The following is a 21,509-nucleotide window of genomic DNA, read 5'->3' as shown; positions in this document are numbered from 1 at the left end:
TCTGGAAGTCATAGCAAAAGGCTGGCATAGGGCGATTCGTCTCTTGTGCCACCGAGTTTGAAGGTGTAGGGGGAAATAAGGATGAAGCTGTTTAGAGATACCTGCATTGTCTCATTTTTGCACCACCAGAATAGCGTGGGAAACAAGCCCATGGCCATGGGACAGGAAACAATACTCATTGGTGGCTGGTGAGGCAGCGGTGTGTGTGTGTGTGTGTGTGTCTGTCACTCTCCTGGCTCATAGCTGTCAAGTGTCCCTTATTTGGCGGGACAGTCCCTTATCCCAGCGCCATGTCCCGCTGCTGTCCCTTATTGATGAGGCTTCATTTGGCTGCTGGCTGGGCTTTCTGCCTTTGGCTCAGAAGGGCTCAGAAGTTGAACATAGCTGTGCCCAGAAAATCCCTTCTTTTGGCTGCTGATCCCTTATTTTCAAGGCTGCTGGTCCCTTATTTTCAAATCTGTAAGTTGACATCTATGTCCTGGCTTCCAACACCGTGGGTCACTGCCACCTACCAAGAGGGTGAGTTATGGTGCAGCATTGTAGCTCCTGTCACCATGCACCACAGTGAGCTTCCCAAACTTTGCCCCTCTCTGTAAGCAGCAGCGAGTCACTGTCTTGGGAAGATGGGAGAGCAACAGAGTGTCAGGATCTCCGCTCGGCCAAGCTGATAAAGCTCATTTTCTTCCCCCGAGTCCTTCGGAATCGCCTCCTGACGTGTTTAACAACCTGAGCCTTTGATAAGGCCTCAGGCACATTCTTCAGCAGAGTTTCCAGCACAGGAAAGAGACAAGAGGTTTGGGCTACATTGCAGAGAGTTTTATTTCTAAGCTACGCAGACAGAAAAGACATCCTCTCTCTATGAAAGCAGAGAGCAACTGAACAAAGGAACAGGAAACCACTAACGTCACATCCCGTCTCCTCTCCCGTGAGACTTCCAACAGCCTGGAAGGTCTCTGGAATGTAAACAGAGCCTTGTGACTCCAAGCAGCTGCACAGTGATAAGAACAGAAACTAACACAGAGTGCCTACTTTTTGCACGATCCAATCCAGAATTTGGGTGATCACTTGCAAGAGTAGGAACGGCAGAACAGACTCCTCCTATGCGGGTTGGGGCTTTTCATGTTGCTCTTGTCGTAGCCGTGCTGTAGTAATTCGCCTGCTGCCACTGCGGTGTAAAGAGACTGCACAATGGCATGGCGGTCTGGAAGGGATAGAATTCTGAGTCATGCTGCTTTAGCCCAGAGGCAGGACGTCACTTCAGAAAAGTCCCTGCACAAAGTAAAGCACCACATCAGGGAGAAAGGTTTGGCATAGCCCTCCCCATGATGTGGTAGCTTCTTGCAGAAGAAATTTTCTGATGTTGATAACTGTTAAAAAAAATAATTGACTCCCCATCTCTGGTCTGAGGTAGTGCAGTCCAGAATCATATCACCTCATTCTGTGCAAAGTGTAAAAGGGATGTGTTAACACAGGCTGAAAACCTATACATGTTTACCTGGGATTGAGTCAAGATATGTACCGTATTTTTCGCACTATAGTACGCACTTTTTCCCCTCCAAAAATGAAGGGGAAATGTGTGTGCGTCCTATGGTGCGAATGCAGGCTTTTGCTGAAGCCTGGAGAGCGAGAGGGGTCCGTGCGCACCGACCCCTCTCGCTCTCCAGGCTTCAGGAAGCTATCCCAAGTCTTGCAAGCCCGGCGGGATGTCCCGCGGGCTCGCAAGGCTTGCGGGCAGCAGCCTGCACCCAAAAGCTGGGGACAGCGGGGAGGCGCAGAGCCGCCACCCCGCTATTCCCCGACCTGATCTGGAGGCTGGCGGGGGGAGAAGCAAGCCTGCTTCTCCCCCCCCTCAGCCCCACAAGCTCGGGGGATAGGGGGATGGCGAAGCGCCGCCATCCCGCTATTCCCCGACCTGATCTGGAGGCTGGGGGTGGGAGAAGCAAGCCTGCTTCTCCCCCCCACCATCCCCACAACCTCCAGATCAGGTCGGGGATTAGCGGGATGGCGGCGCTCCGCCATCCCGCTATTCCCCGACCTGATCTGGAGGCTGGGGGTGGGAGAAGCAAGCCTGCTTCTCCCCCCCACCAGCCCCACAACCTCCAGGCTTCAGGAGAGCCCCACCGCCAGCCCCACAAGCTCGGGGGACAGCGGGAGAGGCGCAGCGCGCCCTTCCCGCTGTCCCCCGACTTGGCTAGAAGGCTGGCGGGGGGAGAAGCCTGCTCCTCCCCGTCGCCAGCCCCGCAAACTCGGGGGACAGCGGGAGAGGCGCAGCGCGCCTTTGCCGCTGTCCCCCGACTTGTCTAGAAGGCTGGAGGGGGGAGAAGCCTGCTCCTCCCCGTCGCCAGCCCCGCAAACTCGGGGGACAGCGGGAGAGGCGCAGCGCGCCATCCCGCTGTCTCCCGACATGGTTTGGAGGCTGGCAGAAGGCTTCCTCCTCCCCCAGCCCCGCAAGCTCCCAGAGCGATGCCAAAGCTGCGCGCAGCTTCGGCATGGCTCTGGGTCCCGTTCTGGGGGAGGGGGAAGCTCGGGCTTCCCCGCCCCAGCCCCGCGCCTGGCGGGGGGGGGGAATAATTTTTTTTTGCCTTTATTTCCCCCCCCCCCCAAATCTAGGTGCGTCCTATGGACCGGTGCGTCCAATAGTCCGAAAAATACGGTATGGGATGTCTTGCAGTAGAAATCCATGTTTGGTCAAAAGGACTGGTTTAGATCAGATTAAAGAAGAATTTATCAGATTGTCGGAGGGGTGAGGTATTCTAGCTACTCCCAAGTATGTAAATAAAGCAGATTTTCATCCAACCATACTTGCAATTTCCTTGAATTTAAAATTAGCAATCGAGGAAGTCGAGACACATTATGGGTATACCAAAAACGGGCACAAACAGGAAAACACTGGCATGGGGATGAGAGTTCCAATTTGACTGGGTTGGGGAGCAGAGAGTTCCTTGTCAGGCAGTGTTAGCTGATTGTCTCCCGCAGCTCAGCTATTGTCTTCATGAGTCAAGGGAATAGGCAAGTCTGAACGGAAAAATACAAATATTTTATTTATATGTGGCCAACACTATTTAAAGTTCATACAATGTTGGCCTTCATTTCTAATTCTTATTCACGCAGGTCTGATGCACAGCATACAGTTCGTACTACTTCCTCACAGTAATTAGAACATGGCTTTTCTTTGATTTTTTTAATTATTAATCTATTGCAATGTCAGATAAAATCTGACTCCAAGGTTGATTTAGTTCCATGAACCTGGCAAACTGATTTTCTTTTCTCCTCTAGTAGAAAATAAGCGTAATTTGAAGTAGCCTATTAACCATTCCATCATAAAATATTGCAAGCAGACTAACCCCAATTATCTAACAGGCTCCAGGGACAATCATTCCATCAAACTAACAAGTAAGCAAACTTTTCTCCACACCTTACTGCCCTCTCGGAGTCTGATCTGGAGGTCCCCCATGTATCTTAATGCATTTGGATCAGCTATAATCAAGGCTGTTTGTATATTAAGCACACATTTTGCACTAAGAAAATTAGAAATTCAGCATTTAATAATATGAGCATGTGGTTACTTTGCATACTGCTATTCAGTTTTGCACAGTCAATTCTGATCACAGTATTGGAATTTGAAATGGTGTGGCAGGAAAGGTTTGGGATAGAACAGTGGTACCTCGGGTTACATACGCTTCAGGTTACAGACTCTGTTAACCCAGAAATAGTGCTTCAGGTTAAGAACTTTGCTTCAGGATAAGAACAGAAATCGTGCTCTGGTGGTGCGGCGGCAGCAGGAGGCCCCATTAGCTAAAGTGGTGCTTCAGGTTAAGAACAGTTTCAGGTTAAGAACAGACCTCCGAAATAAATTAAGTACTTAACCCGAGGTACCACTGTATATGAATAAATTCTAATTCCTGTTTTGTATGACTTTATATCACTGTTTTATTCGTTTTAAGATGAATCTTCAAGGATACTTCTTACAGAATATTATACTGTACACTGCTTAGAGAGTTTTAAAATATTAAGTATATTATGTTGTCGTTTAGTCGTGTCCGACTCTTCGTGACCCCATGGACCAGAGCACGCCAGGCACTCCTGTCTTCCACTGCCTCCCGCAGTTTGGTCAAACTCATGCTGGTAGCATCGGAAACACTGCCCAGCCATCTTGTCCTCTGTCATCCCCTTCTCCTTGGGCCCTCCATCTTTCCCAACATCAGGGTCTTTTCCAGGGAGTCTTCTCTTCTCATGAGGTGGCCAAAATATTGGAGCCTCAGCTTCAGGATCTGTCCTTGCAGTGAGCACTCAGGGCTGATTTCCTTCAGAATGGAGAGGTTTGATCTTCTTGCAGTCCATGGGACTCTCAAGAGTCTCCTCCAGCACCAGAATTCAAAAGCATCAATTCTTGGGCGATCAGCCTTCTTTATGGTCCAGCTCTCACTTCCATACATCACTACTGGGAAAACCATAGCTTTAACTATAACTATAATAAGACTATACGTATAATAACTATAAGTAGATTGTAAATGATTTAAAATAAATAGAAGATACACAGAAATGGGAAGTGAGGGTCCGCAAATACATACTTCCTATGCATTTCAGTGGCTGTTCCGATCTGATCAAAGTTACGCTTTTTTATTTTTTAATTCCGTGAATGAGCTGGATTTTCATCTTAAAAGTGGTTAGGCTTGGCTGTTCTTTTGGAGCCAACTATGTAGTGGAACTTGTGGATAAAGAGAGATCACGCAGGCAGCTTGTTCCTGTTACCCATGCTGCCCTCAGCCAAGTTCATGGAACCAAATCAACCTTTGCAATCATAATTTATTCTCTGTTGATAAATCACATGTGAACTTACCCAAATAGTAGATCTATGTGTTGTGTATGCTCAGGTCCTCTTGCTCCATTAAAAGTGCATGAGACAGAGCAGAGCTGCACTTGCTAGCCTTACTCCTTCTGTCAGATCTGCAGGTCCACCTGTCTCCATGCGCTGGAAAGAAGAAGCCTGTGGTAGTTCATGGAAACTTCTGTGCTAGATTTAGAATCCTGTAAAATAATGTTTCTTATTCACAGCAAAGCCTGTGGAGTACCAGGGCTGGCCCAAGGCATTTTGGCCCCTGAGGCATAGCAGAAAATGGCAGGGCCCTACTGGCCAGGGAAGAAAGGCAAAGACCTACATCAGGAACAAGTGGGGGATAAAGTTTTTTTATTAGGAACAAGGCAGGAGTGCACCCACAGCAGCAGCGGGCGAGGCATCCCTTGGAGGCCAGATGTGCTGCCGCCTGAGGCGGTCACCTCGCCTTGCCTCATTGGTGGGTCGGCCCTGATGAGTACAGCGGGCTCCCTGCTGCAAGTATTCGGTCCTTTAGCATGCGAGCAGGAGGAGGGCCAAATATTGGGGACACGGCGGAGGGGATGGGGCCAGCCAGCCAGCCTTTCTTTGCTCTTCCTCACGTGACTCTTAATCACATTGGGGAACTGAATGCCCAAATCGGTGTCATGTGCACTGCGATTCTTCCAGAGTGCACAAGAGGTGTTGAATGTTGAATTCAGCTTGCTGAGAATCGCAGCAGCTTTCAGGCATCAGAACTTGTTAAGGGGAACACGAAATCTGAGGGTTTAGGGTTCGGCACAATTCTCATAAGACCTTCTCTGCTTCAGAATTGAGTCGGATCAGATGTCAAAACGCCCCCCTTCAAAACAGCTCTGCATATGGGAAATTGGAACTCTTCAGAGTTGGAGTTTGTTAGCTTTACACACAGAGAGAGTTAATGCTGTAAGAGGGGGCTCAAAATGCAGATCCTGCACTTGTTTTCTGAGGTGCTGCAGTTTGTGAGTGGTTTTCCTATGCCAGTGGTTTTCAACCAGTGTGCCGTGGCACCCTGGGGTGCCTTGAATGATGGCCAGAGGTCCTGCGGGCAACACTGGCCTCTGTCCCTCTTTCTTTCTTTCCCTCCCTCATCTGACACCCTTTCAAGTCTCTGCTTCCTCAAGGCTTGCATGGCTGTTTATTGCAGCAGCCCTGGCTATAAGCTCCGCAGGCAAATTGTGCCTCTGGCAGGCACCTCTCTTTGAGGGCGGGGGGGGGGGGGCATCTCAGAGACCAGGGAGGGTGTTTGAAAAAGGGTGAGAGGCTGCCACCTCTGCAGGCAAGGGGTGACATAAATGAGTTCCCGAGCCCCACAGGGGTGCCGCAGAAAGAATGTAGTTGGTTCAGGGAGCTGTGGACTCAAAAAGGTTGAAAACCTCTATCCTATGCGCTTTCTGAATTCTCAAGTTGTTTTGAAGAGCAACATACAGAAGGTAGTGGCAGAAATAGAGCCTTCCCAACCACCTCATTACACTGTGATGCTCTTTGCTATCCTTTGTTTATTATTTATTAAGTTCTGTTCTGCAGTTAGCATTTCCAATGGGAAATAAAACTTTCTTCCCTTAAATTCTCATACTTTTTCTGTCCCTCGACTTTGTTTTTCCTTTTCATTTTTTCCTCCACACACCCCTGTTTTATCTGCCCCCAAATATTAAAAATACAGCACTTAAACGGTGGTCATACTAATTAATACTCAAGAGATTCAGACATCTTGACTGTAACTTCAGGCTGTCTTCAGACTCAATGTAATTGGGGTTTGTTTTTTAAAGAGTGTGTTACATGAATTCAAGTAAGTGTCAGTTCAGCTTTGTTACTATACTAAACTTCCCCCCTCCTGAAAATTTAAGGTCTAGTCTAGTTCCTTCTCTCATCACTTCTTCCCACGCTTCTTGGAAATGGCAAGGCTGGGTATATTCTTCGCTTCCATGGGGTTGGTGTCCCGGCAGGACAGAGATCACAATGTAGTGGGATGAGGAACGAAATCATTGGCACGTGTTTTCTGTGGAGTAACTTTGAAGGAGCCACATAGAAGATGCTTCTGAGAGTAATGTGTAAGTGGGAAAGTGAATTGAATGGGAAATGCCATTGTGAGCCGCTGGGCTAGGTCAGATGTACTGATAATTGCTCTAACAAACCATAGAGTTTTAGGCTGAGAATTATATGCCCACCCACTTCTTCCTCCTTTCTCTTGCGTGTCACAATTTAAAACTCCCTGGAGTTTGTTAAACCACAGTTTGTTAAACCATTATATTTGAACTGGGAAACTGTGGTTTAATCTCAAGACCACTTACCAGGATATGAAACCAGATGCTGATCCAGGGGCAGGAAATGCATGAACACAACACTTGTTCTTGTTACATCTGAACTGACCCATTGAGTGAAATAGCAAACTAAGGACTGGGTCATTCTTAGAGACTTTTTTGGACGTTCAAAGGCAGCAATAAGAAAAGATTGAATAGTGTGTAACCCTCCTCATTCTTCTGAGTATTGTCTGAAGGAAGAGATCTTCAAATCCTCTGCGTTGAGATTTATACTGTTGCCCCTACATCTCATTGTGGATGAGACCTTTCTTGCTTAGTTCAAAATATCTAAAGAGGGCATTCATGAAAAGGGTGTAATCCTCTGTGTTGAGATTTATACTGTTGCCCCTAAATAATAATAATAATAATAATAATAATAATAATAATAATAATAATAATAAATTTTATTTATATCCCGCCCTCCCCAGCCGAAGCTGGGCTCAGGGCGGCTAACAACAGTCAAAATAGTCCAACATTCTAAAACATTCATTCTAAAATTAATTAAATCAAATTAAAATCAAATTAATGGCAACCATCAAGCAAAATTTTGTGCAGATTGCCAGAGGAGGGGGTCAGGCTGCGCCCTGACCAAAGGCCTGGTGGAACAGCTCTGTCTTGCAGGCCCTGCGGAAGGATGTCAGGTCCTGCAGGGCCCTAGTCTCTTGTGACAGAGCGTTCCACCAGGTTGGAGCCGCGGCCGAGAAAGCCCTGGCTCTAGTTGAGGCCAACCTAACCTCTCTGTGGCCTGGGATCTTTAGGATGTTTTTATTTGCAGACCGTAAATTTCTCTGCGGGACATACCAGGAGAGGCGGTCCCGTAGGTACGAGGTTCCTAGGCCGTATTGTGGATGAGACCTTTCCTGCTTAGTTCAAAATATCTAAAGAGGGCATTCATGAAAAGGGTGTAATGCCTGAGGACAGGCTTCAAGACAATTCACTGTCTTGTGTTATGGAGGTGCCTGCTTCTTGGTCCCCTCCAAACCTGGAACTGTGCTTTATATCTACATAAATGTGATGTTTCCCTATTTTTCTCTTCTAGAAGAAACCAGAGAAGAAGAGGAAACGTGCGCGGTTAAAACAGAATTGACACTCCCAGAAAAAACGGCTGCAGTTTCTGATGATTCCTGCACAAACCAAAACAACGGTAACAAAACCAATCATTTTCATCCATCATTACCCCAGTTTCCTTCTGAGGAAGACGGTGCAAATGGGTTTGGGAATGAAATCATTAAGCTGACAGAGGAGCAGGCAGCTGCAGAGCTGGAAGGGAGCAGAGCAGAATGTTTGACAGAGAGCCAGGCAGCAGGTCAGCCAGAGCTCAGCAGCTCATCCGAAGGCGAATCCCCCTTGCCCAGCCCTCCTCCCTTTGACTCCACAGAGCCCTGCAACCTCCGGGAGAACAAACACACAAACGAGAAGCAGGCCGTGGAAGAAGAGACAGGAACCTCGGAAAGCGACACCGAGAATCTTTGTGACAAAAAGGATGAAAGCGGTGACACAGGGAACGCCGAGGATGATGAAAAGCAGACTCCCCCAACTCCAGATTTCAGTGACGTTCCAGATAATGTACCTGCAGCTGTGACAGTTACAGACAGTGCTCCTGATCTGGGCTCACCGTGACTCTTTTTGACCGTGGGATTGTTTTCAGAAAGGATGTGTCCCCAGTCTCTTCAAGCTTCTCCCAGCTGCTTCCTTGATTGTCTGTCGAGAAAGATCCCCTAACACACACACACACACACACACACACACACACACACCCAACACTTGGTATGTGCAAACAAACATACCCTAGAGAAATGTGAAAAAAAGGAGCAAGACTAAAATGATGGCTTTCAGAATTTTGCCCTCTGCTATTTGCTGCGATTAACGTTATTAGATAGAGTGACATAATTGAGAATAATGGGACTTAGCACCCCATCATTATGCTTTATCACGTCAGTTACATCTCTGTCTCTTTAGTATGTATAATTTTTGGTGCCATGCCTGTTTGAATGTATCTTAAGAGCCTGGAACGTCAAAGGGGGGGGGGGAGTTGCCTTTGGTGAAGCCGACAGAATCAGAAGTGGTAAAACATAAAGGCTTCAATGAACAAGCTTTTGGTTTCTCAGGGTGGGGGGTGATTCTTCCTGGCACACACAGTTTAATACTAAACAGCAAATTGCCTTGATATAACTGGTGGCTTTACATACACAGTGTCTGGTCATCGGATTAATTACTTGCAGACACACAAACACACAGCCTATTTTGCTGTTTCTATTTTGAATGAGCTTTTTCCAGTAAGTACTAAGGCACAACAGCGTATTGACAAGGCTGGCCATGTATGTGCTACCATCCCTCTCTCTTTCCCCTTATTCTGTCCCATCTTCCTTGCAAACTGTGAGCTCTCGCTCTCTTCCTCTTCCTTCCCCCCTTTCTCCACTTCTCTCTACTTTTTCTGCAACTTCAGTTCTTGACTTCCCACATCTCTCTTATGGCTCATACTTTGGGTTGTATCAAATGGAGTTCGTCTGGCCTAGAAATGAACTCCTTCCGTGTCAGAATGACATCTTTTTGAGCTTAAACCAGGGGAGAGTTGGAAGCCGGATGCCTTCTCTGCTTTCATTTGAGCAGCGTTTAAGCTCAAAAGGTACACCTGTGCAGAAGGGAAGTATATATTTTTCTTTCCCTTCTGATCCATTAGCCTTGTGGATAATAGTTGAAATTACTCTTTTTTTCGTAGCCATTTTCTCTCTTCAATTCTTCCCGTGGTGGCAATCAATTAGCTTCCAGTGGGAGAGAGTCTTTAGGGCTTCCTGGGACTGCTGAGCAAAGCTTTCCATAGCCTACTTCCACTGATTCTGAAGTGTTTCCTTGCGGTTCCTGGTAGGACAATGGCTGTGTAATATTTATTGTGGATATTTTGCAGCTGTGGAGCTAAAGGGAGGCCTGATTTTTGTGTTTTTTGGTTTGGTTTCCCCCCCTCCACCCCCAATAAGAAACAATCTCAGCAGCTGTAGAGCTTGCCTGGGCCTCCAGCCGTAGAGGCAATTTTCCTGCTGGCTTGGGAACCTAATTGCCTGTAAGTGTTCATTTCTCACTCCTAGAACTTAAAACCAATTGGAGAGCGGATTAATCCAAATTTAACAATGGCGTTCATAAGAAAGGAGGGAAATCCTTCCTGTTTTGAGCCTTAGTTTTACAAAATAAATACCTGCCAGCCGCACATTGTTAGAGGCTGCTTGTTAGCAGGTTCGTGCTGGAAGCAGCGGCAGACCCAAATCTTGAAAGTCGGCTGAGCTAGATAGCAAGTGTTGCTTTGACGAAGGGACTCCAAGTGGACAAGCAGATTGTACCCCAGGCTTGGAACCAGGAGGAACCCTGAACAGAGCTCCAGGATCCTCCAGCCAGCTGGAACAAGTACTGGTTCTAACAAATGTTTGGCTGCTAGAAAAACCCCATTTGATCGCTCTCACTCTAGCTCTCTGTACAGCTTGCTCTTCTTCCAGTACAGCAAGGAACAAGGAAGTCATTAGGCGTCTTTCTACAGTACGTGGAGACTCCTTTTAGGCCAAAGATTGTGGAACGGTTCCACATGGACACAGAACAAATGACAGCGTTTTCAAAGCCGGAGAGTTTTGTTTCAATCTTTCTTTACTTTTTCAACCCGTTCAGTTTCTCTGTTCTAAGAGGAAAGGGGGGGGGGGAGAGAGAGAGACTCTGCAGTGTTCCTTAAACACTCCCTTAATCTTGGGCATTGCACCACTCTGCTATTTGCATCCCATTCTTTTTGAGCAACACTGGTTTATTCTAAATTAAATGCTTTTGTCTCTTGCATTAATATGAAAAAAAGTTGAAACCATTTATTAGTTTGCATAATTTCATTCCTCATAGTGCAGCGGAGGAGAAGGGGCAGGATTACGTTATCTCTTGGATTTGTGGTACTGTTGCTTTTATTGATAGAGTAGCTGACAATGTTATCGACTCGGCACAGCGTTTGTGCTTTTATTGGTAAAATAACAGATAGCCTTATTGTCTCGATTTGTTGTTATAGGAATGACAAAACTGATACAGTGGGAAGAGTAATGAATATGCACCAAACTTATGAATATGAAATTCTGGAATTTTGCTCATCATAAATAAGACATTCCACACCCCAATGTTCATTTCAAGATATATATTTCTTTCTGGTTTTGTCACAGCCTTGATAAGGGCTACAGCTAATGCTGATGAAGTCCTAGCGCAGAAAAAAATAGACAAGTAGGGAGTGCAGCTTAACGTAAACAAGTTCACACCATGAATGGCCAATGTTTTGCATTGCTTTAAATTATGGAGTGAGGGCTGCCATTTGCATTTTTTATGTAGCGTCTAGTTTGGAGCCCAGCTGCGCTAGTGGAAATGTTTGCATTTGAGCTCAGTAGCCTCCGGTGAGCTGGAATGATGCTATCATAGGGAGAGATTGAATTAAGGTCATATATGTGTAGAAGCAAGTACAAGCCTGAAGAAGCAAGCCAAGTTTTTAAACAATGCATGTAGCTATTAAGGTATTAGTAACAGATACACTGCTCTCTAAAAATAAACATTCCTCAACCCCGTGATCTAAAAACTTCAGTAATCCAAAGAGCAGGGGGTGATTCAGTGACTACTTACACAGTTGCAAAGAGCGACAGGGGATATAGCAGGTTAAGTGATAATTGAACTTCCGAAACCCAGTCACTATCCAAATCCATGAAGTAGTCCGTTCCCTCTTTTCTTTACTTCCAGTGTCGCCACTCACTGTAACTATGTGTAATCTTATATCTAGACTTCTGGTGATACAGATTTGGGGGGGGGGGTTATCAGGTAATGTGAGGGCTCCATGTTATAGCTGAATTCTTGTCAATAACACTCTTCCTGGTTTACTTTCTCTCCGTTCTTCTGCTCCTTCGATTCCAATTTTTGATTTGCTGGCTTCCTTAACCATTTAAAGGTCAAGTGGGCTACATTCCATGTCTTACGCTTACAGAGAAGAGATGGCAGACTGATAAAGTGGTGGTACATCCAACGACATCTAGTTTAGACCTAACTTACAGTCCTACGCATGTTCACTCACAAGTAAGTCTGGTTTCGGTGTTCAGTTGCACCAGAAGCGGCTTAGTCATGCTGGCCACATGACCCGGAAAAACTGTCTGCGGACAAACGCCGGCTCCCTCGGCCTGTAAAGCAAGATGAGCTCCGCAACCCCAGAGTCGTCTGCGACTAGACTTAACTGTCAGGGGTCCTTTACCTTTTTAAGTCCCCCTGTGCTCTTACTGTGCTTATAGCAGCAGCCTTCAGTTTCAAAAACATTGGCTTGTTTATCTGAGAGCAGCACAGTTGATGCTATTTATTGCAGAGGTTCTTATGAGTATCAGTCGTGCTTCCTTGTTGGGACTTAATTCTTTGCTATCAAAAACCCTAGAGAGCTTTCCTGTTTGTTTTTGATTGCCACTTGCACAGATTATAGCATTGCAGCTATATTCATTTAGCTGCTGGTTGAAACCAGTACGTGGCCCCATAAATTTGCACTTGCATCTCTATATTTTTCAGTTGCAGAAAACAGTCCGTGCCAGTGGTAATGAAGCCTGGCCGTCCCCTTATCACTTGTATATAATTGCAGGGGCTTGGACTAAATGATCCCAGGAGCCCTTTCCAACTCCATGATAACCACCTTTGAACATGGAAGTGCACCACAGTGGATCTACGTATTATTTTTACATGCCAAGTTCCCCAACATCCCTTTGCAACCTAAGCCTTATTCCGGCATTCGTGCAGTGAAGCCCTTCTCCCAGTGGAAGTTAAATGGCTACAAGGGAGTGCTCCTTGTACTTGTTAAACCTCCCTGCACAATTTATAGCTTTCACTGGGAATTACAGCGGGCTCTCTGTCGCAGGACTTTGTCCTCCAGTGTGCGGTGGGAGTGTGGATGCAATGAAGATAGTGTGTCCAGCTCAAGGGGAAAGCTTTAGCCTGCTCCACCTGAACCTTCCTAGTGTTGCTGAATGCGCTCCATTATTTCTCCCATAAAACGAGTAGCTGCCATTCTCTTTCACGGGGGGGGGGGGGGGTAAGCTTTTCACACTGGGACATGGATACTATGAGGACATTTGAGTGTTCACTCAGCGGGAGGGGGGGTGGCTGTGGGGTGAATATTGCCATTCATGATAGAAAAAAATAAAATCCAGTTTCAAAGGTTCGGTCCAGTTCGACCAAGAAAGAGACAGAACCCAGCATAGGGCTGTGATTATCAGGCTTCAGCTGTAAAATGAAATAAGTCTAGTCTTACGATTCTGCTATGTAAAGTTCTTCTTGGCTTTTTGTTTCTTTCTCTCACTAGGACTCGTTTTTCATTTTTATCAGTTCTGGAGGCTCTCAGAAATTAAGACTCCTTTCATAAGTTCAGGTGTTTCTTTAAAGCTTTTCTTTTAAGGATTCCCTCGCATCTTTCTGCAAAAGGCAATGAACACTGTAATGTCGGGGGGAAACCCCAAATGTTACATTTTAAGACTCTTTTACGTTAAAAATGTGTTTGATAAATCATTCAACCGTGCAAATTTTCAATGGTCATGGAAACAACCTCTTTTTGAAGGAAAAAACAATCTTTTGGTAGTAGAGGCTAATTTTATGCACAGGGCATTTTATATAATTCACCAGAAGTTTTTTTTAAGTCAAGAGCTCTCAAGAATGTATTTTAATAAATCGGGTGGAAATCATGTTTTTTAAAAACCTTAAATAAATTGCTTTATAAAATTTTGCTGCTGGTTAATAATTTCCTTTAAAAATGTGTATTCTATTTATTTGCAGGCCTTGCTTTCATTGCAACCCTGTCATCAAGTAATATATATATTTTGTCAATTGTAATAAAGACATTTCCTAATATATTTATCTATATTTTGTGTTGTTTTTAACTTCATTTTTATAACATGACTGTGACTCACTTGGTCTTAAACTCTGGTGCATGGCAGCTGCTTGTGTACTTTGAAGTGCTTTGTGCAACTTCAGTACAAATAACAAGGGGAGAGTATCATGAGCTGGGTATACCTGTTCTCTTTGACATTTATTCTACATGCTGAAGCAGCAACCCAATTTTTAGTTGCCCTCAGCTCTCACTTGGTATATAGTTTGACTGCAGGATTCTGGCCACAAAAGATCCAGGCAATAGTGGGGTTTTAATTCAGAACCTATCCAAGCATCCTCACATATTTAGAATAATGTGGTGGTTCCGTTAAAAAATATATAGAAAGAAATGTAAGCCACAATCGCTTAGAACAAAGTTTAAGAAGCGGTGTCAGGTTATGTGTGTATTTGTCAGATCACTGGTCAAATGTTTTAAGAGATAAACACGTACAGCAGTACATTCTAAAGTTCATATTTTTCCCAGTTTGCTTGTTCTTGAATTTGTCACTGGAAAAACTTGTTGATTTTTTTTTTAAAAAAAAACCACACACCTAGATTTTGCCCTCTGAACGCTTGTCAGAAACCTTTTTTCAGAACTGCAAAAACAAAACAACTTCTGGAATGAAAAAATGTATTTTGCTCTATTTTATTAGTTCAGTACTCTCAACAGCTGCACAAAACTACATTGCCGTGCTTCTGTGGCATAGTTCATGGCATCTTTGTCACTCTTGAAAGCATGAAGAAAGAGATCCCCCTTCATTTATCAACATTGCACAAACAGCATTACACAATTTAACCAGAAGTGATTCAAATCACACTTTCCCAAATATTTATTCAGTGACGAAGAAAAAGTCAGGAATGTTTTTGGAAACACTTGCTTCAAATATAAACAGTGTGACACAGCTACAGGACTGTGGATAACTCAAACCAGCTAAGAAGCTTAAAAAGAGTTAGGAAGTAAAACCTGCAAATATAAGCAGAATAAAATAATGGATCTGAAGTTTTAAAATAGAAATAACACACAAACTCCTACCTGAGCTCTGGGGGGGAAAGCTGTTATCACTCTCTGCCAGCCCATCCTCAAACAGTTGAAAGGGAAGTATTTTCTTTATGCGTTTCAGGTATATAGGAAAACAGAGCACACCATCTTAGTTGGAGACATTTATTTTTACCGTTTCTTCCTCCAGCTTTCTTGTTCTTGATATTTCCCCCCTAAGAGATATGGCACACAATAAGCAGGGTTGCTCAAGATTTCAGTAGCGAAGCGTACAGTCCTTACTATATCAAGGATAAACTTTAGAGCTGGCGGGGGGGGGGGGGAGCAAGCCTGAGCCTTTAAATCATACGCCGCTACTTTTTATTATTAATCTGCTTACGGAACGGAGCGCTACGACAGAGCAAAAGGCGTCTCTTACACTTTCTCAAAAGAACCAGAAGGCTTTCCTACGGTTTAGCAGCAACGCCATGCGAGCTGCTGCTTGCCTCTTTGGTCGTGAGCATTTTCTTCCTCTTCTCCTTAACCTCGGGGAACTGCTTTTCCCACAGGTTTTTGGTGCCTGTTCCGACGACACAGCAAGCCAGGCGCTTGCCCGCGTTGCCGTTCTCCAAACTGGCCTTGTTGTTGCCTTTCCCCAGGTCGTCTTCTTGCTCGTGGATCACAACCGATCTCCCTATGATGCTGTACGGGCCAAACAGAGTGGCCACGAGATTAGCCTTATATTTTTTAATCTTGCCTTCCTTAGAGTAGAAGTTCCCAAAGTCCCCAGGGTGACGAGGGTGGTTTTCCTTGAAGGGATTGTAGTGTCCGCCTGTGGAGTCGCAGCCATCGCTGAGGTCTCCGTATTGATGGATATGAATCGCTCTCCCGGATAAGTTGGCGCCTGCCGGAAAGCCGTCTAAGTTGAAAATAGCTTCCAGTTTCCCATTTGGGTAGGCCTGCCTGAACAGAACGTGTCCTGTCACCTGTGGCTTGTCCGCACCTACTTTGGGGCTGGGTTTCACCAAGCATGAGGCATAAGCAGTCCGGTTGGAGGCCACGATATCCTCGTACAGCTGCGGATACAGCAAACTCAGCCACAGGTCGTTGACTTTTTTCTGCAGGTCTTGGAGTGCATTTTCTTCATTCGGCTGGGCGTCAGTTACACAAAGGGCCACGACGGTAGCGAGAAACAGCAGCGAGAACATGGCGGAGTTACGTGGAACCTGCAAAGGGCTATGAAAAGAATGCAGAGAAAAGTGGCATCAATGGCTTTGGTAAGAGCACCGATGCCAAAGGAAAAATAATAATAGCGTTTTATAACATTGTGCTGAAGAGGGCAACCAATGATCAAGGGTCTGGAAACCAAGCCTTATGAGAAATGGTGGAGGAACTCGTCATGTTTAATGTGGTAAAGAGGAGACATGATGACCATATTCAGATATCTAAAGGGCTGTTGCATGGAAGATGGAGCAAGATTGTTTTCCCTTGCTCTGGAGCAGGGGTAGGCAGCCTAAGGCCTGGGGCCCGGATGCTGCCCAATTGCCTTCTCTCTTTTTTTAAACATAATTTTTATTGAGTTTTCCATATTACATTTCACTTTCATTGCATAAATCCATAACTTACAGTGTTGCTCAGAAAGAGCATCAACCTCCTTCCCTCCCTCCTTCTAACTTCCACATATCTTTATCAAATCCTTCGCATCTCTATAACCACTTCTTTACCTTATATTAACTTTTAACATTCACCCTCTTATATGTAAATTAGCTCCTTAATTTCACATTACCAAACATTGCATGTTAAAGCTGCAAACGTTTTCAGATGTTTACAATTTTCTTTCAAATACATTATAAATTTGCTCCAGTACTTTTGAAACAATTCATTGCGCCGATTTCATATCTTTCCCGCCAACTTTGCCAGTTCCACCATCTTTATCTGCCAATCTTCCGGGGTGGGAAGTTATTGCTGCTTCCATCTTTGGGCCAGAAGACTTCTTGCAGCCTTTGTGGCATACATAAACAAATTTACATCTTTTTTTAAAAAAATTCCTCGCCAATTAATCCCAATAGAAATGCCTCTGTTTTTTTTTTACTGAAATTATACTTAAATACCTTTTTTAATTCATTATAGATGATATCCCAGAAGACCTTCACCTTGGTACAGGACCACCACATATGGACAAAGTAATGCCCAATTGCCTTTTCAATCCGGCCTGCGGACGGTCCGGGAATCAGTGTGTTTTTACATGAGTAGAATGTGTGCTTTTATTTAAAATGCATCTCCTATGTGGGGCATAGGAATTTGTTCATCCCCCCCCCAAAAAAAAAAGTCCGGCCCACCACAAGGTCTGAGGGACTGTGGCCCAGCCCACGGCTGGAAAAGGTTCTGACCTTTGAGTCCTATCCTCTGGAGGATAAGACTCAAACCAAGAATCTGAAGAAGTGTGCATGCACATGAAAGCTCATACCAATAACAAACTTAGTTGGCGCTACTGGAAGGAATTTTTTTTATTTTGTTTCGACAATGGAATCAAACTACAAGAAAGGAGATCCCGACTAAACATTAGGAGGAACTTTTTGACAGTAAGAGCTGTTTGGCAGTGGAACGGTTTTTAAGAAGAGATTGGTTAGCCATCTGTCACGTAGGATCTAGTTGAGATTCCTGCATTCCAAAGGGTTGGGACTAGATGATCCTTAGAGTCCCTTCCAACTCTACCATTCTATGGTTCTATGAAACTATTTCACATATGCGATCTCAATCCTTAGAAGGCAATTACGCAGGTGATGTTACCGCTCCTCCACTGGGGTAAAGGAGACTGCGCCTTGTTTAGGGACACCTAGACCAGGGGTCAGCAAACTTTTGCAGAAGGGGGCCGGTCCACTGTGCCTCAGACCTTGTGGGGGCCGGACTATATTTTGGAGGGGGGAAATGAACAAATTCCTATGCCCCACAAATAACCCAGAGATGTATTTTAAATAAAAGGACATATTCTACTGATGTAAGAACACCAAGCAAGACCCACAAATATCCAAGAGGTGTATTTTAAATAAAAGGACACATTCTACTCATGTAAAAACATGCTGATTCCCGGACTGTTCGCGGGCCGGATTTAGAAGGCGATTGGGCCGGATCCGGCCCCCGGGCCTTAGTTTGCCTACCCATGACCTAGACAATAATATTAATGACTGAGGTGAGATTTGAACTTGGAAGACTTTCTGGTTCACAGCTCAGCATTTTAGAGCTGTCTTTGGGCCATCTCAAGAATGTCATGTTTATGTTACAGGAACAGGGTGTTCTGGTTTTTAAACAGGGGTGAGGTATTTAAAAAACCCCAATTGTTTCTCAAATTCAGATCCCTCAGCCGAAAACATATTAGGTGGCTGTGTTATGCCCATGTCTTTTCTGAGGTAATAACAAAAGTATTCATTAGATCCAATCTCCATTCTTCCCTCATCTTGCCCGATTGGATCCTTCACTACCTCTCTATAGCAGCTTAGTTACAGGATATATTTGGTTGTAAAATTTATCACCAGATGAAGTTGATGGACTGTATGGAATTGACAGAAATGACTGGCAGAATCCGAGACCAGGGAGAAGAGTTGGTGGAAGAAGATTGGAAAAAATTTAAAGATTATTTACAGAAATACTGTAAAATTAATGAATGTTAGAAAAATGTTGGGATGAAGTTATATGGCTTTAGTATAAATGTTATAAGGAATTAAGTATAAATAGATTAATAGAAAATTAAAGGGAAAAATAAGGTTAAAATGTGTTAAGATAATTATAGGATAGAAAACAGGAAGATGGAAAGGAATTGCTGAAACAATTAACAGAAGTGGAATAGAAAAGGGAGGTGTGAGGAGGTCACTGAAATAAGTGAATGAAAGATAAGATATTGAAACTGTTTGATGTGTTTTGAATTGTTTTTGTTTTGTTTTGTTAGTTTAATGTGTTAGTGTTTTGTATTGTTTTTGTATTGCATTGCTTATTCTTTTTTTTGTAATGTTTAAATTGTTGGAAAAGTAATAAATATTTTTTTTAAAAAAAGTAAAATTTATCACCACCTGATTGATTCCTGCATTGCAGGGGGGGTTGGACTAGATTACCCTCAGGACCCATTACAACGCTACAATTCTATGATTCTCTGACATGGAACTAGCAATGTCCCAGTTTTTTTTTTAAAAAAAAACCCCAAACACACAACCCCTCTTGAATATGGCTGGGAAAATATCACAGCACTGGATCACCCCTTTTCCTCAGCATTCCCCAAAATGGCATTGGTTTTCCCAAAAGTTGAAAAAAAGAAGTCAAGACTTTCCCAGTGGGATTTAATACACAGTGAAGGCAGACAAGCAGACTAAGTGCAAATGAAGTAGTCTGATCATGTGTTTGCTGCCTTCAAAGCTACTTGCCTTTATAGGCAGAGAATATATGTTCGTTACACTAACGCTGTGTTCATGTTATCGGCTTAAAATACAGCTGGAACTCTCTTTTTCTCGATTCAGATAGAAGCTGGTTTTGGCGGGGAAACTCATAAAAACTCAGTGTTTCATAAGAAACGATAGAATAGAGTCCGAATCGAATGCAAACTCCTTCCCAAACCAGTGGTGGATGGGAGTGTGTACACAGTCTAAGAATGCTGTCTGTTTTCATCCTCAGCTGGTTCTAAAAGTAATTGCGATCCTCCTACCTTCAGCGCAGGGTTCCTTCTGCAAAGATTTGTTTTCCCGAAACACTTTCCAGTTGGGTGCAGTCTCTTTGTGCAAAGGGTGACAAGCAAGCGAGTCTAGGTTCCAGGCAGCTGTTGAGTTAGGGCTTCCGAGCTCTGCTTGTTTGTGTAAAAGTTAGGTAATAGTAGCTCAGGGGAGTGGTTAGGAGAAAAAATGAGGAGAGGAGGGGGAAATGTCATCTAAAATCCATCTAGAGGCAAAGCCTGCAGATTATTCAAAGAAAAAGAAATGCTTTAGAATTAATATTTCATTGCTTCATGCACTAGAGGAAATAAGCTTCAACATGAAGTGACAGAGGAAAAATATTTAAAGAAGGCTTTGTTTAGTCAATTTGCTGATGAGTTCATACAGAATCTGTCAACTAGGCGGCAATATTTTTCCTGTCATTAAGCCTCCTTGGACTCCGCTTTTAAGATGCGTCTTAGCAATGTAACTTGATTTACCTATCCAAAGTGCTGTAATTATTTAAAAAAATCAACCAAAGTAACTAGGTTTTGAAAGCTTTATGTGATAACTTCTCTTGTTGGAGAGGAGTCTTGTGTTATTGTTTGAAGAGACAATTTTAAACACTGGGGGGGTTGGTCTGGAAACTAAAACTTCGCCTCTCCATTGGTGGTTCTTGGGAGAGTTGTCTTAATGCCAAGACTGCTCAGAGCTGACAAGCAAGATTGCAGGAAATTTGTGGAGATTTGATGTCCCAGCACAAAAAAAAGGGTAACAGATTCTGTACACTGACACTTAGAATCATAGAATCATAGAATCATAGAGTTGGAAGAGACCACAAGGGCCATCGAGTCCAACCCCCTGCCAAGCAGGAAACACCATCAGAGCACTCCTGACATATGGTTGTCAAGCCTCTGCTTAAAGACCTCCAAAGTAGGAGACTCCACCACACTCCTTGGCAGCAAATTCCACTGTCGAACAGCTCTTACTGTCAGGAAGTTCTTCCTAATGTTTAGGTGGAATCTTCTTTCTTGTAGTTTGGATCCATTGCTCCGTGTCCGCTTCTCTGGAGCAGCAGAAAACAACCTTTCTCCCTCCTCTATGTGGCATCCTTTGATATATTTGAACATGGCTATCATATCACCCCTTAACCTCCTCTTCTCCAGGCTAAACATGCCCAGCTCCCTTAGCCGTTCCTCATAAGGCATCGTTTCCAGGCCTTTGACCATTTTGGTTGCCCTCCTCTGGACACGTTCCAGTTTGTCAGTGTCCTTCTTGAATTGTGGTGCCCAGAACTGGACACAGTACTCCAGGTGTGGTCTGACCAGAGCAGAATACAGTGGCACGATTACTTCCCTTGATCTAGATGCTATACTCCTATTGATGCAGCCCAGAATTGCATTGGCTTTTTTAGCTGCCGCGTCACACTGTTGGCTCATGTCAAGTTTGTGGTCAACCAAGACTCCTAGATCCTTTTCACATGTACTGCTCTCAAGCCAGGTGTCACCCATCTTGTATTTGTGCCTCTCATTTTTTTTGCCCAAGTGCAATACTTTACATTTCTCCCTGTTAAAATTCATCTTGTTTGTTTTTGCCCAGTTCTCTAATCTGTCAAGGTCGTTTTGAAGTGTGATCCTGTCCTCTGGGGTGTTAGCCACCCCTCCCAGTTTGGTGTCATCTGCAAATTTGATCAGGATGCCCTTGAGTCCATCATCCAAGTCGTTGATAAAGATGTTGAATAAGACTGGGCCCAAGACAGAACCCTGTGGCACCCCACTAGTCACTCTTCTCCAGGATGAAGAGGAACCATTGATGAG

At 44.3% G+C, this 21,509-nt stretch overlaps 2 protein-coding genes across 8 annotated transcripts in view; one reads left to right on the top strand and one right to left on the bottom strand.

Annotated features, from left to right (window-relative positions):
* The window catches only part of CCDC149 (coiled-coil domain containing 149), a 60,933-nt gene extending 46,906 nt beyond the window's left edge, over positions 1 to 14,027 (top strand). For 5 of the 7 annotated variants that reach the window (XM_083460504.1, XM_083460500.1, XM_083460505.1 and 2 more), the window contains one exon: positions 8,192 to 14,027. In XM_083460504.1, coding sequence (XP_083316630.1) covers positions 8,192 to 8,772 — 581 coding nt within the window. In that variant the 3' untranslated portion in view covers positions 8,773 to 14,027. The remainder of the gene's footprint in view (positions 1 to 8,191) is intronic. The other 2 variants (XM_083460503.1, XM_083460502.1) reach the window with 1 other exon arrangement.
* Positions 14,028 to 14,673: 646 nt separating this feature from the next.
* Positions 14,674 to 19,867, bottom strand: SOD3 (superoxide dismutase 3). Its single transcript, XM_083460647.1, has 2 exons — positions 19,710 to 19,867; positions 14,674 to 16,255 (listed from the first exon to the last, which is right to left on the bottom strand). The coding sequence occupies exon 2, from the start codon at positions 16,225 to 16,227 to the stop codon at positions 15,487 to 15,489; it is 741 nt and encodes a 246-aa protein (XP_083316773.1). The 5' UTR covers positions 16,228 to 16,255; positions 19,710 to 19,867; the 3' UTR covers positions 14,674 to 15,486.
* Between the last annotated feature and the right edge of the window lie 1,642 nt (positions 19,868 to 21,509).

Source organism: Podarcis liolepis (assembly GCF_965112155.1).
Source record: "Podarcis liolepis genome assembly, chromosome: 9".
NCBI lineage: Eukaryota > Metazoa > Chordata > Lepidosauria > Squamata > Lacertidae > Podarcis > Podarcis liolepis.
The sequence above is the reverse complement of the archived record's forward strand: the minus strand, read 5'-3'. Positions and strand labels throughout refer to the sequence as shown.

Excerpts from the sequence above, each read along its gene's own strand:
- SOD3 (XM_083460647.1), bottom strand. The coding sequence starts at position 16,227 with ATGTTCTCGCTGCTGTTTCTCGCTACCGTCGTGGCCCTTTGTGTAACT.